An 18790-nucleotide genomic window follows, 5' to 3' on the forward strand; every position below is an offset into this window, starting at 1 on the left:
TTTCTTCTGTTACCCATGGTTTCTTCGCCGCTACCTTCTTTGTACCTATGTTTTCCTTCCCAACTACTGTGATGGCCCTTTTTAGGGATGTCCATTCCTCTTCAACTGTACTGCCTACTGCGCTATTCCTTATTGCTGTATCTATAGCGTTAGAGAACTTCAAACGTATCTCGTCATTCCTTAGTACTTCCGTATCCCACTTCTTTGCGTATTGATTCTTCCTGACTAATGTCTTGAACTTCAGCCTACTCTTCATCACTACTATATTGTGATCTGAGTCTATATCTGCTCCTGGGTACGCCTTACAATCCAGTATCTGATTTCGGAATCTCTGTCTGACCATGATGTAATCTAATTGAAATCTTCCCGTATCTCCCGGCCTTTTCCAAGTATACCTCCTCCTCTTGTGATTCTTGAACAGGGTATTCGCTATTACTTGCTGAAACTTGTTACAGAACTCAATTAGTCTTTCTCCTCTTTCATTCCTTGTCCGAAGCCCATATTCTCCTGTAACCTTTTCTTCTACTCCTTCCCCTACAACTGCATTCCAGTCGCCCATGACTATTAGATTTTCGTCCCCCTTTACATACTGCATCACCCTTTCAATATCCTCATACACTTTCTCTATCTGTTCATCTTGAGCTTGCGACGTCGGCATGTATACCTGAACTATCGTTGTCGGTGTTGGTCTGCTGTCGATTCTGATTAGAATAACCCGGTCACTGAACTGTTCACAGTAACACACCCTGTGCCCTACCTCCCTATTCATAACGAATCCTACACCTGTTATACCATAATCTGCTGCTGTTGATACTACCCGATACTCATCTGACCAGAAATCCTTGTCTTCCTTCCACTTCACTTCACTGACCCCTACTATATCTAGATTGAGCCTTTTCATTTCCCTTTTCAGATTTCCTAGTTTCCCTACCACGTTCAAGCTTCTGACATTCCACGCCCCGACTCGTAGAACGTTATCCTTTCGTTGATTATTCAATTTTTTCTCATGGTAACCTCCACCTTGGCAGTCCCCTCCCGGAAATCCGAATGGGGGACTATTCCGGAATAGTTTGCCAATGGAGAGATCATCATGACACTTCTTCAATTACAGGCCACATGTCCTGTGGATACACGTTACGTGTCTTTAATGCAGTGGTTTCCATTGCCTTCTGCACCCTCATGTCGTTGATCATTGCTGATTCTTCCGCCTTTAGGGGCAATTTCCCACCCCTAGGACAAGTGAGTGCCCTGAACCTCTATCCGCTCCTCCGCCCTCTTTGACAAGGCCGTTGGCAGAATGAGGCTGACTTCTTATGCCGGAAGTCTTCGGCCGCCAATGCTGATTATTTATCAAAATTTAGGCAGTGGCGGGGACCGAACACGTTTTGACTATGAATCAAAGGCGCTACTCCTAGACCACGGGTAATTATTCTATGTATTATTCGTATCAGCTTCTTGGATGCATGGTATGTTAAGCTGATTGTGCGATAGTTTTCGCACGTATTTGTCCTTGCTGTCTTCGTAATTGTGTGGATGATATTTTTCCAGAAGTATGATGATACGTCGCCTGGGCCTTAGATTCTAAACAAAAACTTGAACAGTCGTTTGGTTGTGTTCCGTCTGCTTTATTGTTCTCATGTCTTTCAGAGGTCTTCTAAATTCCGACTGTAATAACACATCCCATAGGGCTTCCATATCGACTACAATTTGTTCTTCTGTCAAGTCAAAAGACAAGCTCTCTCTCTCTCTCTCGTAGAGGTCTTCCATTTACTCTTTCCTCTGCGTTTACAGTGAAATTCCCTTCGCAGTCTTAATGTTCCTACCCTCGCTTTTAATTTCACCGAAAGTTCTTTTAAACTTTCAACATACTTAGTCTGTCGTCCCGAAGATAGTTACTTTTTCGATTTCTTCACCTTTTCTTGTATCCATTTCATTCCTAAGTAACTCATAATGATGTGTTTCTATCTTTCACTGAATGCTTTAGTACTTCATTCTTCCATAGAACATTTGAAGTATTTCTTTTGTTACCCAAGGTTCCATCAGCGTTATCGTCCTTGTACCTATGGCAGTCCATCATCTGTGTTCACCTTTTTAGAGAAGACCACTGATCTTCAATGAACTGCCCACTGTTGCATTCGTTATCGCAGCTTACTCATCCTTAGTGAACTTCAAACGTATCTCACCATTCCTCAGTACTTCAGTATCCCACTTTCTTCCACACTGCTTTCTCCAGACGATTCTCTTAAACTTGAGCCTTCTCTTCATCCTTAGTAAATTGTGATCTGAACAATATCTAATTTCGCTATCTGTGTCTAGCCATGATTTAATATATCTGAAGTCTTCCCGTGTCTCCGGCTCTTTTCCGAATATAACTCATCCTCTTACGATTCTTGAACAGAACATACGCGATTACCATCTGAAATTTATTGCACAACTCAGTTTTTCTCTTGTCTCATTCCTTCTTCCAAGTGAATATTCCATAGTAACTGTTTCTTCAATTCCTTCCCGTACAACTGTGTTATTAGATTTTCATCTAGCTTTATATATTGAATTATTCGTTCGACATCATCGTCTAGTTGCGACGTTGGTTCGACCAAATATAGCACCACTGATATTTATTTAAGTTTGTCTGACTAGACGTAACCATACAAACATTTAATCAGAGAATAGTAATGAAACACTAGTGGTGCAACATTCAATCGTGTTTTACATCAAAAATATCGAGAGCCGCAAGCGAAAGGGACACAAAACACTCGTCATAATACCTAGAATACCTGACAAATTTGCATGCAGACGATCCTTCTGGATGTAAGAAGTTAATAAGCGGAGGAAGTAAACACAGATGATATTTTATACCGATGAAATGATATGCTTATGACGGAATGAATATTTCTAGCAGCCGCTAAGACTAATTTTCAAATATTTTAAGTAAAACAGCATCAGGCACCATAGCCAAACAAATGAAGTATATTTGTGTTAAGAGATGATTGAATTACAACTTATGACTGACCTCAGAGGACGCAACTAACGGTTTTACAAATAACTAAACCGAAAGACAGACAGTGTTCAAAGACATTCTGTAATTGCAACTCATAAGTTTCGAATTATGAACTCAAGGAAAGCTCGCACGACAACCAAAGAAAAGTTTAAGCTTGATGTTTAATTAGTACATATTGCACACAAAAGAGAAACATTAATAATGAGCGACAAGTTTTGATGTGACAAATTAATCTGCTCTATATCGTTGTGTTTTAACAAGTTTATGTCAGTGGACACTGTAGTGGGACGAAATTGAAGCGTCACCAGTGTCAGCCCAGTTTGCAGGTGAATATAAGTTTAATTCAATTTTGTTTATGTATTTTTGTAAGATTTGTAATGGTTGTGAATAGTCTAAAGTTTTTGTATTTTTTTATGTTTCATGTACGGAGAGGGCGGCGCAACGAACGGAGACAGCATCTTCGCTGCCGGGACCAGAGAGAAAATTGCTGGCCACTATACGTCGCGGGTCGACAGCCAAAGAGCAACAGAAGATCCTGAAACCGAGTTGTTGCGTCGTGCTTCTAAAAATCAAATAAATGAGAATTTGTAATGTTTTGTACAACAATGATATAGGAAGTTTAATCTTATTGAAAATGTTAGTTTTGTCTCGTCAAGGCTCAGGTTTACGTCTGTATGTAGGAAGATAATAAACTAGTGGATGCTTCTAAAGTTGAAATACGTGTTCCGAGGGTTTACTTATGAAGAATTATGTGAATGAATTAATAATATATTTGACAAGATTATTGAATTTTGACAGCGTTCATCGCGACTTTGAATCTCAAAAAGTTTATTCAATGTGGTTCTAATATCGATTAAATCAAATAACGTGTATCAATATAATTTCTGAGGAGAAACAAACGACATCTAAATTGAAAAAGTTTACGCAAACCAATTGGACTGAGTGACGTAATTCTGTGCATACGACTCAAATGATGTTTTACAGTTTCGTTCAAGAACCATTCTGAGACAATATAAAAAGAATATAAATAAATTTGAAGTGGGTTGTAACTGACGTAGGTGACGAAGTCTACACATGGTCATATGTCGAAAGAAAATCATTTATAAGAAACTTACGTCGTTACACTACAACACCTACACATCATCCTAACAGTCAGTTCACTGTCTTGTCGGATTTCTGACGTCTGTAATAAGAGCGCCTTTTCCGACGACTAACTTTCAGTTTCGTCCATCGTGATTTGAGAACTCTTAGATGATTTCCATGTCGTTAGACATGAATCTAAAGGCAGAGTAAAATAGTATCAAAGATCTGTATTCTCACATAAGGAATATGTAACATTTGTGAAACGTGTTTAGTGAAAAGTAGAGTTGTTTTGCGTTTTTGAATCAATCTTGAAAATTAGATGACGTGTAATTAAATTACGCAGTCGTTATACAGACGTGTCCTAATTTTAAGGGAGCATTTGTTCAATTCTGTTTCTTCACCAAAAGCGCTCTGCTAACTTCGTTGTACCTTTTTGCCATTTCAAGATCGTCAGAAAAAACTGATGTACAGATGTTTCGGAGCTTCAAAAGGATTATGTACCATTTTTATTCTTAATCTTCCTTTCTAATAGAAATCTAATTTCATGAGTAAAGACATTTTTGTAGATAATCAATCTGAAAGATATTTATACATTGTATCAGTGATAGTGCTGTATTACAGCTAAATGTTGCGCAATAATCTAGTATATCCGAGTTCTTCCTTTTGCTTTTTATTGCTGCTGCTGCCGCATTGCCGATAAATCGGTGCACAAAGAGCATTTTTAATTAATCGTTTTGATAATAAAGATAAAAAATCCTGCGCCAATATAACGGGAAAAGGTTCATTTGTGTTTTTCCGCTCTTTTCTGAAATTATTAAGCGAACATTCATTATAATAAAGCACTTGTTAATACGAAATTGTCCACGGCATCTCTTTCTTGCCTGCCGATATGATTAACAACTTTTACCAATAACTGAAATGTGACCTGTAGTATTGTAAATAACACGGTCGTCTCTTCCAAACGACCGTTGCAACGAGTAATTTCTTACATTGAAATGAACACCCTTAGCTGCTTACAGACGTTGCGACAGGGACTAGAACCCGGGATCTCCTGCTTACATGGCAGACGCTCTATCCATCTGAGCCACCGAGGACACAGAGGATAGCGCGATTGCAGGGATTTATCTCTGGCACGCCTCCCGCGAAACCCACATTCTCAATGTATTGTCCCGCACTCGAAAACCACATTCTCAATGCATTGTCCCGCACTACATTCGTAGTGTCCCCGCCCATTATACTCATTACTCGCGCCGCGTTGCCGATTCCCGTAAGAGTTCGGGCACTGTTTGTGCATTCACACAGAAGAAGAAGACGGTCAAGTGGCCGGTGAGCCTTAACTATATATATATTAAGATGGTATCTGTTTTTTCGGACATGTCCGAAAGAACAGATACCATCGGTGACCATGCAGCTCGTTAGAATGAAATTACAATGAAATGAACACCCTTACTTGCTTATCTTAGTATATATTGAGTAATTTCTTTTTGACTGTGAAGACATCTTCGAATCTGAGGTCTCATATGAGTAAGTGTATAATATTATTGCCAGGAACTTTTTCTCAGTTATGCAATAGAACTTTTCCCCTGGTTAGAATCAAAGGTTCTGTTATCGTGGAATTGTAATGCATGATGACTGTCTATGCTAGCTGAATCGATTTTCTAGAACGTTCTTACACTTTTCGATGACACGAGGGTACTGCTTCCGGCTAACCATGATCAGCTACACACATCAAATGAAGTTTTGCATCACCCCGGTTTCCAGAACTCCTGAAGATACCACAAGGAAGGAGGTACACGGTTCGTGTTGTCTGTAGTTCAACCATGCCTAGACGGTCAATACCACGGCTCGATCCCGTCCGCATTGTTACTTTGTGCCAGGAAGGGCTCTCAACAAGAGAATTGTCCATGCGTCTCGGAGTGAACCAAATCGATGTTGTTCGAACATGGAGGAGATACAGAGAGGCAGGAACTGTGGATGACATGCCTCGCTCAGTCCGCCCAAGGGCTAGTATGGCAGTGGATAATATACACCTACGGATTATGGCTTGGAGGAACACTGACAGCAACGTCATCATGTTGAATAATGCTTTTCGTGCAACCACGGGACGTCATGTTATGACTCAAACTGTGCGCAATAAGCTGCATGATGCTCAACATCGCACAACGTCCTTTCGAGGTTTATCTTTGCAGCCACGACAGCATACAGCGCGGTACAGATGGGTCCAACAACGCGCCGAATGGACCGCTCAGGATTGGCATCACATTCTCTTCACCGATGAGAGTCGCATATGCCTTAAACCAGACAATCGTCGGAGACGTGATTGGAGGCAACCCGGTCAGGCTGAACACCTTAGACACACTGTCCAGCGAGTGCAGCAAAGTGGATGTTCCCTGCTGTTTTGGGTGACATTATGCGGGGCCGACGTACGCCACTGGTGGTCATGGAAGGCGCCCTAACGGCTGTACGATCGTGAATGCCACCCTCCGACCGATAGTGCAACCATATCAGCAGCATATGAGCAAGGCGTTCGTCTTCATGGACGACAATTTGGGACCCCATCATGCACATCTTGTGAATGACTTTCTTCGGGATAACGACATTGCTCGACTAGAATGGCCAGCATGTTTTCCAGACATGAACTCTATCGAAGATGCCTGGGGTAGATTGATAAGGCTAGTTTACGGACGACGTGACCCACCAAGAACTCTGAGAGATCTAAGCCGAATCGCCATTGAGGAATGGGACAAAACAATCGTTCAAATGGCTCTGAGCACTATGGGACTTAACATCTGAGGTCATCAGTCCCCTAGAACTTGGAACTACCTAAGGACATCACACACATCCATGCCCGAGGCAAGATTCGAACCTGCGACCGTAGCTGTCGCGCGGTTTCAGACTGAAGCGCCTAGAACCGCTCGGCCACCAAGGCGGGCAGGAATGGTACAATCTAGACCAACAGTGCCTTGATGAACTTGCGGGTAGTATGCCGCGACGAATACAGGCATGCATCAATGCAAGAGGACGTGCTGCTGGGTATCAGAGATACCGATGTGTACAGCAATCTGAACCACCGCCTCTGAAGGTCTCGCTGTATGCTGGTACAATATACAATGTGTGGTTTCCATGAGCAATAAAAAGGACAGAAATGATGTTTATGTTGTTTTCTGTTCCAATTTTCTGTTAGGTTCCGGAACTCCCGGAATCAAGGTGATGGAAACCTTTTTTTGATGTATGTATTTTTTCTAAAAATAAGATGCACGTATGTGCTGGAGTAACAACTTTTAACTGGTCGATGACTTCTGGATTGTGCATAATTTCTGTTTAAAACAACAAGAAATTTGGCTCAAAGTTTCAGAAAAGAAGCAGAATGTTTCATCCACTGACAGAATAGATCGTACTGGATGTAACCTGATGTATGAAAACACTGCAATGGCTCCAAGAGGAGTCCCTGTCGTTTGGTTCATGTCTTGGGGAAAACGGGGAACTATCACTGGAGAACAAACTGATCAGTAGCCGACATGTAGGTGATGATAGTATTGAGACTCCTTCTCTGATGACAGCCCGTGAACCATAGATTTGCCACTGAAAGGAATCACTTGCACAGCTTTGGATTATACAGTTGTGATCACTGTCTCCTTCATATTGAAAACAGGATAGAATAGTACTTTTTTTAGTTCTGTTTTCAGGATTGAGAAAAAACTGATGTTTTGTTCCATAAACAATAAGATCATAGCTCTTGAAAGACTGTGAAAAGGTGTGTTTGATAGTCTTATTGTCCTCTTGGGGAAAAATTGGAGAAAGCCAACCACTTTCCACCAGCTAGGTGTAACGCCATTGACATCATATGATTCCCAGTAAGGTCTAGAAAGTTATTTTCCATATCAGTGCAGTAATCAAGAAGCTCCGATTCTTCTGTCTCCACTGGTTTTCTCCCGAGCTTCTTTTATTCTACTATAGCTTCTTCATTTTCATCTTTCTTATATCTCTAGTGTCACTAACAGTTGATATTAGTACCCCAAGCACTTACTCCTTTTTCAGCGTTTCCGTTTCTTTATTTTAAACAGCACAACAACCAGCTTGAAGAATTCATGTGGACCACGTCTCCCTTTTCTTCATATTCGAAACTTTTTCAGTTAAACAGAAACGTTAATGACAGTATATTAGATTAACAAAATAGAGAGAAAAACAAGAGAAAACAGAAGGGTAAGTCGGTGAATGGTATTCAGTATGAATGTTCTCAATATCACCCATAGCCGATTACTACTCACCTACTGGTGAATGCTATAATGCACACAGCCCTACTGGAATACTCTATCAAGAGAAGCAATTGCGAAAATAGTATTTTTTCCAAAATTTTATACTATTGGATTTTTCTATCACCTTGCTTTGTTACGGTATAAGCAAAAAGAAGATTTGATCACATAAAATTGGTCGTACCCAGCTGGAATGTAAGTCAAAACGAAGATTAATAGGCTTACAAAACTTTCAGATACCAGAGATGGCGCTTATATTGGCTTCAGAACTAGTGCAAGACATTTTATACAAGGGGCGGAGGGCGATACCTGCGACACTGAACATACTACTGTGTCTTTTACCGATAGTGCTAAAATCTACACAAATGATCAGAAGTATGCAATAAGACAATGATAGTAACAGAATAATGAATTACAGACGGTTATAATTTTTATGTTAGTTCACCTCTTATTACTTTTCGGTGTTCTCTTTTCTTAGCTGCATCATTTTCATCCCACCGTCTATACCAAAACAAATTTATATTAAAACAAATTTAATGTGGTCACACTAGTACATTCTATGGCAAACTCTCACACGTTTATTGCTTTTAGATTTCTCACAAAATTGAACAGAAAAATATGGAGACAGTTCATCGAAACACGCTGAATATTATATCCCCTAATACAAACGTGACTCCTGGTTTCTACACTGAGGAAGGCTGTGAGTCTGTTACCAATGTGGTCACTCTCTCGAGTGATGGATAGTTCGACGGTTTTTCTTTGTCTCCCTAATTAACGTACGAAAATACGTGCTTCTGGTACTTAATCTAAGGTTAGGTGCCACTCTTCGTTCCATCAGGACCACAGGAGAACACAGCTCCCATTTGTGAATTAACGAACTTCTAAATATAAGATACTTCATTAGTTTTACCACTGCCTTTTGTAGTTTCATTCTCCACTTTCTTGAGTGTTTTGTATTCCTAGGCACAGTCCTGCGTTTTAACAACTGTTTAGAGCAGAGTTCGGTCGTCTTGTGTATGGATAGTTACTCATATGGCTGTTTTCGGATGCAGACTGAGTTTGTGAGAGTTCACCATAGCTCCAATCGGTGCTGGCTTTGTTTACGTTACTTGAGGCCTCTCCAATGGGCTTCACAGTTTTGTGTGTGTGGGGGGAGGGAGGGGGAAGAAGGGCGAGCAGGACGTGTGAAATCCAAGGAAAATCGGAGGTTCGAGTCTTCCCTCGGGCATGGGTGTGTGTGTTGTCCTTAGTTGTACTTAGTGTAAATTAGTTTAAGTTAGATTGAGTAGTGCGTAAGCTTAGGGACCGATGACCTCAGCAGTTTGGTTCCATAAGACCTTACTAGAAATTTCCAAATTTTCTAGAACAGCGAGTATTAGGTCTGTCGCCACGCCAATACGAACAACTGCATTTCAGATGGCTGAGAAAAATAATTTGAAGCATACCTGGAACTTATAATGTAAGGTTGCTTGACTCATTGGTTTACAGGGTTTATTAAGAGGCACGTTAACCTTAGCCTGCGAAAATCCGAGGGTCTTTCATGAGCCAGAACTGAAGGCTTAAATAAAGTAAGTAAATATTTCCAGAATTTGGAAGACATGTTAAAGGGAATGTTTTGTCTGATAAACAGGGTGTATTTATAGTATGGATGAGTCCGACTTTCCTCTTAACAACAGACCCCCAAAAATAGTTAGTTGTAAGGGTAACCAAGAAAATGTTTCATTGACAAATGTGAAAAGAGTATAAAATGTGACTGTTGCTACAAGCATGGATGCATGTTGCACGTATTTACCACTACTGGTAATTTTCAAAGGGGTGAGGAAACATCCTGAATTTGAAGACGGTTTACCTCCTAGTTAAATTACGGAGATGAGTGAGTCTTATTACATCAATGAAGAACTGTTTATGATGTGGCTTGTACCCTTCGAGAAATACGAAACAGTGGGTGGTATTACAGTTTTTATTATTGACGACTATGGCAGTCATACCAGCTTACATGCTGTAGAGTCCTCTCGGGAAAATGGGACAAAACTTTTGGGATTGCCTCCACACATTACTCATGTACTACAGCCATTAGACAGAACTTTTTTCAAGGCTCTAAGGGTTCAATGTCACAGAAATAGAACTAAGTGGATTCATTGAAACCCCAATGGAGGCATTACAGAACTAAGAATGTGTACTATTTTCTGTAATGCCAGGAGTAAAACTGCATCTGCTGGGTGTGTAGTCAAGGGGTTCCAGTGCACAGGAATAATGCCCTTCTGCAAAGACGTTGTTCCCGAGGAGAACGTTGTTCGAGGCACGTGGTCCTCAGACCCCCACCAATCAAGCTACTACCAGCATTATCGGAGAAGAGCACATATCTTTAAAAAATGTAACTGAAGACCGTAACACCAGCATCAAGTACGATTTCTCAGCACGATATTGTCAAGGACATTTAGCCAACTCCAGAGAAAAAAGAATCTTCCCGAAAAAGAAAATACAGACATCAGTTCGACTCATTTGAGACGAAAACCTGGAAAACCTCCGCAGCGTGGCTGTATACGCTTTAAAAATGTAATGTTTGATGTCACGAAGCTTGCATTGGTGCCAGAGGGAAAAAGTGATTTTGATGTGGAAGATGTCAATGGTAAGAATTGTATCAAGAAGTGATCACAATTGTACCTAATGTGATACATATTCAAATAACTCTACTCTATTCTTCCACCTTTTCTTGTGTCCAAACCAACACTTGCAATGGTGTAATATTTTTGTTACATATTCATTAAACATCAAGGAACAAGTGCCATAATTTAAGTTACTTCTTTCTTCAATAGGTTCCGAGCTACAATAGCATTTGTCGGAAATGATCGGAATTGCACCACCTTGCCCTAAGCATAAAAAATGTAGTTACGTCAAATGCCATTAGAAAGAACATGACTATGTTCTTTATCATAACGGTGCAGTACATAGAATACTCTTAAACAATACTAATATTTAATAGGACTGTGAGCGGTGGTATAAATTCTTAAATACAAGTGCGTAGGCTTCCTCGGCAAGTGTTAGTTGGTTCACATAAAAGGTTTCCAAGTAAAGTATGGTTTAGCCGCCCTGTTGTCCGTGCGGTCTAACGCACTGCTCTCCGAGCGGGAAGGCGTGCCGGTCCCCGGCACGAATTCGCCCGGCGGATTAGTATCGAGGTCCGGTGTGCCGGACAGTCTGTGGATAGTTTTTAAGCCGGTTTTCCATCTGCCTCGGCGAATGCGGGCTGGTTCCCCTTATTCCGCTTCAGTTACACTATGTCGGCTATTGCTGCGCAAACACTATCTCCACGTAAGCGTACACCGTAATTCCTCTACCGCGCAAACATTTGGGGCTACACTCGTCTCGTGTGAGACGTTCCCCAATGGAGGGGGGAGGGGGGGAGGGGTTCACTGGGGCCGAACCGCACAATAACGCTGGGTTCGGTGTGGGGCGGTGGTGGGGTGAGTGGACTGCTGTAGCCTGTTGTGCGGTTGTGTACCACTGAGGGCTACGGCGGGGACGAAGCTTCTCCGTCGTTTCTAGGTCCCTAGTTCAATACAATACAAGGTACGGTATCATAAAAAATTGTACTGCAGTAACCAGCGTTGAGGCTACAGTTACAGTAGCCGTCGAATATGTCTGCTAGTTTACTTTGGCGTGCAGTCAATTATATTTTGTTATTACTGCTCACTGAGCGTGACAGTAGGTCACAATTTTAAAAGGTCGCTGTTATGACTGGTCTTTTGAAGAGGAAGGAGCGGAAACTTAATTGCAATAGTTTGTTACGTTGGAGGGAGGAGGATCTGCTGTTACGTATTGCTTCTTGCGCTGGGGATCATGACTGCTGGATACCAGCGAATAAGGCATGAGCGATGCATCACGGATCTTATTTACCCCTGACTCAGTACGAAGCCGCATAAAAGGTCGATGAATCTGAAGTAATTGTTGGAAGTGTCATAGGTTATGCTGAGAGCAAAGTTAATTGTGATCAGTGAAACCAAATGTTTTCACTGAGCCTTTAGTGATATACAGTGACAAGCGGCAGAATCACATGCATTTGTTGTACATGGTAGTGTTTCTCTCTACGTGCAGTAATTGAAAATGTTCCATTTCAAGTGCCAAGAAAATCTTAACGTATATAGCACATTTTAATGGATTAAACTTACCTCTAATGCCCATCACTTGATTTATGAGTTTTTTGAATCTTTTTGTGTCTTTCCTGTAAAATTTACTTAATGTGACTTACTATTATGCAGATCCGAGCACCTCACTTATTCTTGCTGTTACCTGAAAATGTGTGTCTGGAGCGTCATTTGCTTAAATTCCTTCGTACACTATACCTTAAAACAGTGGTTCCCAACCTTTCATAGACCATTACCACCGAGTGCAAACAGACATTAGCTAGTACCCCTGCCGCCCCCATGCCCCTCCGCTCCGATATCCCCCCCCCCCTCCAATCAGTCACATTATCACCAACTTAAGCACCTACCTAAATTATAGAATGAAAGACTATTCTCGAAACACATGAATGATATTTAGTTTGTGTCTTTCTGTGTGTGTGTTGGGAGGGGGGGGGGGGGGGGGAATGTTTGAATGAATGGTGAAGGAATTCGTGCTGCATCGCAAGTACTTTTCACTTCTTCTCAGATAAGAAGGCTAACTGTCCACAGTGACGGTAGATACTTGTCACAAAACATAGTTTCCTGCATTACACCTCTCGGCCCGTCATTGACCTGCACACTGTAATCCCATTTAAACTCAGACAAGCTCAGATATGTGGACTATGGTTACTGTTTGTGAACTAGTTGACTGCTGGACTCCTTGGCAGAAATTGGACTACTTCAGGTTGTTACTGTTTTCTGTCTAACCACTCTAATAATAATAACAATAAAACTGTGTACGGTGTTACGTAGTCACTGTTGTGTCGTGCTGTCAGTTAATTCATTTATCTGTTACGAAGGGAGTAGTAAACCAATTTCCGGATGACTGCAAATTGTAGAAGACATTTTCCTTAGATTTTAGCATTTGTTACGTATACGTCTCACTTTTATCGTCAGCATACTGACATTTGTGGTAAGATATTATGGGACCAAATTGCTGAGGTCGTCGGTCCCTAGACTTAAGCACTACTTAATTTAACTTAAACCAACTTACGCTAAGGAGAACACACACACCCATGCCCGAGGGAGGACTCGAACCTTAGACGGGGGGAGCCGCGCGAACCATGGCAGTGCGCCCTAGACCGCGCGGCTACCCCGCACTGCACATGCGGAACAAAGTGCAACTTTTTTGTTTAGTGGGTGGACTATGTGAGGAACCCGTAACCTTCACTGGAGTAATGTAGTTATTGATAACTTATATAATCAATATTAAAGTCTTAGAAAAGTTTTCTAATAGTAATGCACTTTTGAAATTCATTTAGTTTCGTGACTGAAGCAGAGTCGAACTGTTAGTTTTTCAACCCTCAGAAAATTCATTTAACTCCTCATGGGGTGATTACTCCCGGGTTGGGAACCACGGCCTTAAAAGTTAGAACTCAGTTGTGTTACGTACAGCTGCACAGAAATCAGGGTTTCTTAACGTATGTCGAGGGTGGTGCAACGGCAAATGGTAACACTGTCGTTCAAGCAGACAGGCAGGTATAGAGTAGTAGTGGTACTGACCGCGGCGACCAGCTCGCGGGTGCTGGGCGACCAGGCGGCGGGCAGTGCGGCGCCGCGCTGCAGCAGCGCGCGCACCTCGGCCACGGAGGTGCCCGAGTGGATGTCGAAGGGCCGCGCGCCGCACAGCGCCTCGAACGCCACCACGCCCAGCGACCACCAGTCCACCGGCGGGCCGTAGCCCAGGCACGCGTCCGCCGCGCACTCGAAGATCTCGGGCGCTGCCGGTAAGGCGAGACACGTCAGCTTAAACGTGGCAAAATGCCTCCAAAAAACACCTTTTAACACTGGACGGATTCTGTGTTATCCTAAGAAGGGAAACTCCCCCATTGCACCCCCGCTCAGATTTAGTGGGAGAGCGCCAAGTGGACAGCCCGACAAAAACTGAATACAGATCAAGCATGAAAACAGGAAGAAGGTGTACTGAATTGCTAAAAAAATCAAAGTAGAACAATGAACGATGCAAGGACAAGAAATGCAATATAGAGCAGGCCAAAAGAACGACGGAGTCGTGGTTAAGCGGGGTTGAAAGTCCAAGCAGCCGTGCTGTGTTCAAACTTCCCTTGTGCCTCCCCCCTCTCATCCCCCCCCCCCCCCCTCGCGCGTTGTTCGCTGTGTTCAAATTCGTATCTGTGGCGTGGTGTATCGTCCGTTTGCAACAGCGAGGTGTAATCAAGCGGCCAATGAGAGTTGATTTTGCACAACTACGCTATTAGCAACCGAAAGGAAGTGGTGGGTTGGTTGTTTTGGGGATGGAGACCAAACTGCGAGGTCATCGGTCTCATCGGATTTGGGAAGGATGGGTAAGGAAATTGACAGTGCCGTTTTCCAAGGAACCTTCCCGGCATTTGCCTGAAGAGATTTAGGGGAATCACGGAAAACCTAAATCAGGAAGTGGCTTTCGATTGGGAACCGCAAACGCTTGAGGCCGAGGCGACAAGTCAACCGACTCGTCCAGCGGAAAACACGTCTAATCTGTCACACGCAGTGTTAGTGACAGTAAGTGTGTCAGATGATAGGAATCTCTCACCGACGCACCTAATTTGAACGCCTGGTAACTAAGTGAGACATGCCTCCTTGCCCGATTTAGCTGTCCATATGAATGTGTATGTGATCACTCCCAAGGAAATTATGAAAACATAAGTTTGTTATGTAACCTGTAACAAATGAGCGCAACAGTTTCACAGTCATGCAATTTATCTATGCTCTGCCAAAACGTATGTTTCTAATGTTCTTGAAGTTGCGTTTGTTTATTGAATTTTTGACCCTTGATTTTCTTTGTTGTAACATAGTTCACCCGGGAGGGGACTGCCAAGGGGGAGGTTACCATGAGAAAAAATTGAATAATCAACGAAAGGATAACGTTCTACGAGTCGGGCCTGGAATGTCAGAAGCTTGAACGTGGTAGGGAAACTAGAAAATCTGAAAAGGGAAACGCAAAGGCTCAATCTAGATATAGTAGGAGTCAGTGAAGCGAAGTGGAAGGAAGACAAGGATTTCTGGTCAAATGAGTATGGGGTAATATCAACAGCAGCAGATTATGGTATAACAGGTGTAGGATTTGTTATGAATAGGGAGGTAGGGCACAGGGTGTGTTACTGTGAACAGTTCAGTGACCGGGTTGTTCTAATCAGAATCGACAGTACACCAACACCGACAACGATAGTTCAGGTATACATGCCGACGTCGCAAGCTGAAGATGAACAGATAGAGGAAGTGTATGAGGATATTGAAAGGGTAATGCAGTACGTAAAGGGGGACGAAAATCTAATAGTCATGGGCGACTGGAATGCAGTTGTAGGGGAAGGAGTAGAAGAAAAGGTTACAGGAGAATATGGGCTTCGGACAAGGAATGAAAGAGGAGAAAGACTAATTCAGTTCTGTAACAAGTTTCAGCTAGTAATAGCGAATACCCTGTTCAAGAATCATAAGAGGAGGAGGTATACTTGGAAAAGGCCGGGAGATACGGGAAGATTTCAATTAGATTGCAGCATGGTCAGACAGAGATTCTGAAATCAGAAACTGGATTGTAAGGTGTACCCAGGAGCAGATATAGACTCAGATCACAAAATAGTAGTGATGAAGAGTAGGCTGAAGTTCAAGACTTTAGTCAGGAGGAATCAATACGCCAAGAAGTGGGATACGGAAGTACTAAGGAATGACGTGATACGTTTGAAGTTCTCTAACGCTATAGATATAGCAATAAGGAATAGCGCAGTAGGCAGTACAGTTGAAGAGGAATGGACATCTCTAAAAAGGGCCATCACAGAAGTTGGGAACGAAACCTTGATACAAAGAAGGTAGCGGCGAAGAAACCATGGGTAACAGAAGAAATACTTCAGTTGATTGATGAAAGGAGGAAGTACAAACATGTTCTTGGAAAATCAGGAATACAGAAAATACAAGTCGCTGAGAAATGAAATAAATAGGAGGTGCAGGGAAGCTATGACGAAATGGCTGCAGGAAAAATGTGAAGACATCAAAAAAGATATGATTGTTGGAAGGACAGACTCAGCATACAGGAAAGTCAAAACAACCTTTGGTGACATTAAAAGCAACGGTGGTAACATTAATAGTGCAACGGGAATTCCACTGTTAAATGCAGAGGAGAGAGCAGATAGATGGAAAGAATACATTGAAAGCCTCTATGAGGGTTTGTCTGATGTGATAGAAGAGGAAACAGGAGTCGATTTAGAAGAGATAGGGGATCCAGTATTAGAATCGGAATTTAAAAGAGCTTTGGAGGACTTACGGTCAAATAAGGCAGAAGGGATAGATAATATTCCATCAGAATTTCTAAAATCATTGGGGGAAGTGGCACCAAGACGACTATTCACGTTTGTGTGTAGAATATATGAGTCTGGCGATATACCATCTGACTTTCGGAAAAGCATCATCCACACAATTCCGAAGACGGTAAGAGCTGACAAGTGCGAGAATTATCGCACAATCAGTTTAACAGCTCATGCATAGAAGCTGCTTACAAGAATAATATACAGAAGAATGGAAAAGAAAATTGAGAATGCGCTAGGTGACGATCAGTTTGGCTTTAGGAAAAGTAAAGGGACGAGAGAGGCAATTCTGACGTTACGGCTAATAATGGAAGCAAGGCTAAAGAAAAATCAAGACACTTTCATAGGATTTGTGGACCTGGAAAAAGCGTTCGACAATATAAAATGGTGCAAGCTGTTCGAGATTCTGAAAAAAGTAGGGGTAAGCTATAGGGAGAGACGGGTCATATACAATATGTACAACAACCAAGAGGGAATAATAAGAGTGGACGTTCAAGAACGAAGTGCTCGTATTAAGAAGGGTGTAAGACAAGGCTGTAGCCTTTCGCCCCTTCTCTTCAATCTGTACATCGTGGAAGCCATGATGGAAATAAAAGAAAGGTTCAGAAGTGGAATTAAAATACAAGGTGAAAGGATATCAATGATACGATTCTCTGATGACATTGCTATCCTGAGTGAAAGTGAAGAAGAATTAAATGATCTGCTGAACGGAATGAACAGTCTAATGAGTACACAGTATGGTTTGAGAGTAAGTCGGAGAAAGACGAAGGTAATGAGAAGTAGTAGAAATGAGAACAGCGAGAAACTTAACATCAGGATTGATGGTCACGAAGTCAATGAAGTTAAGGAATTCTGATACCTAGGCAGTAAAATAACCAATGACGGTCGGAGCAAGGAGGACATCAAAAGCAGACTCGCTATGGCCAAAAATGCATTTCTGGCTCAGAGAAGTCTACTAATATCAAATACCGGCCTTAATTTGAGGAAGAAATTTCTGAGGATGTACGTCTGGAGTACAGCATTGTATGGTAGTGAAACATGGACTGCGGGAAAACCGGAACAGAAGAGAATCGAAGCATTTGAGATGTGGTGCTATAGACGAATATTGAAAATTAGGTGGACTGATAAGGTAAGGAATGAGGAGGTTCTACGCAGAATCGAAGAGGAAAGGAATATGTGGAAAAAGCGATAAGGAGAAGGGGCAGGATGATAGGACATCTGCTAAGACATGAAGGAATGACTTCCATGGTACTAGAGGGAGCTGTAGAGGGCAAAATCTGTAGAGGAAGACAGAGATTGGAATACGTCAAGCAAATAATTGAGGACATAGGTTGCAAGTGCTACCCTGAATGAAGAGGTCAGCACAGGATAGGAATTCGTGGCGGGCCGCATCAAAGCAGTCAGTAGACTGATGACAAAAAAAAAAGTTCACATTTCTCTGCCTCGTGATGACTGGGTGTTGTGTGATGTCCTTAGTTTAGTTAGGTTTAAGTCGTTCTAAGTTCTAGGAGACTGATGACCATAGATGTTAAGTCCCATAGTGCTCAGAGCTATTTTGAACCATAGTTCACACTCGCTTATTTGTTGTTTTCATTTCTGTGAGCCGTCTTTGGTGTATCTCGCCTGCTCTCACTATTGCTTCAAATGGCTCTAAGCACTATGGTACTTAATATCTGAGGTCATCAGTCCCCTAGACTTAGAACTACTGAAACCTAACTAACCTAAGGACATCATACACATCCATGACCGACGCAGGACCCGAACCTGCGACCGTAGCACCAGCGCGGTTCCAGACTGAAGCACCTAGAACCGCTCGCTTGCAACGGCCGGCTGCTCTCATTATTCATCACGTTCACTTGCGACGGTAACATATTCTTGCCACATGACTTACACTCTATAACAAATGTGTAATATGAAAACTGCCAAGACTACAGAAAAAGAACAAAAATTTCAATGACAGGACGGACATTTCCTAATGTTGCGTAAAAGAATAAAATGGCA

The 18790-nt window shown here is 42.2% G+C and overlaps 1 protein-coding gene across 1 annotated transcript in view; it reads right to left on the reverse strand.

Annotated features, from left to right (window-relative positions):
- The window catches only part of LOC124789737 (serine/threonine-protein kinase 32A), a 603517-nt gene that overhangs the window by 41115 nt on the left and 543612 nt on the right, over positions 1–18790 (reverse strand). Inside the window, exon 7 of the mRNA XM_047257189.1 lies at positions 14001–14218. Within this exon, the coding sequence (XP_047113145.1) occupies positions 14001–14218 (218 nt within the window). The remainder of the gene's footprint in view (positions 1–14000; positions 14219–18790) is intronic.

The sequence above is a fragment of the Schistocerca piceifrons genome, chromosome 3 (genome assembly GCF_021461385.2).
Source record: "Schistocerca piceifrons isolate TAMUIC-IGC-003096 chromosome 3, iqSchPice1.1, whole genome shotgun sequence".
NCBI lineage: Eukaryota > Metazoa > Arthropoda > Insecta > Orthoptera > Acrididae > Schistocerca > Schistocerca piceifrons.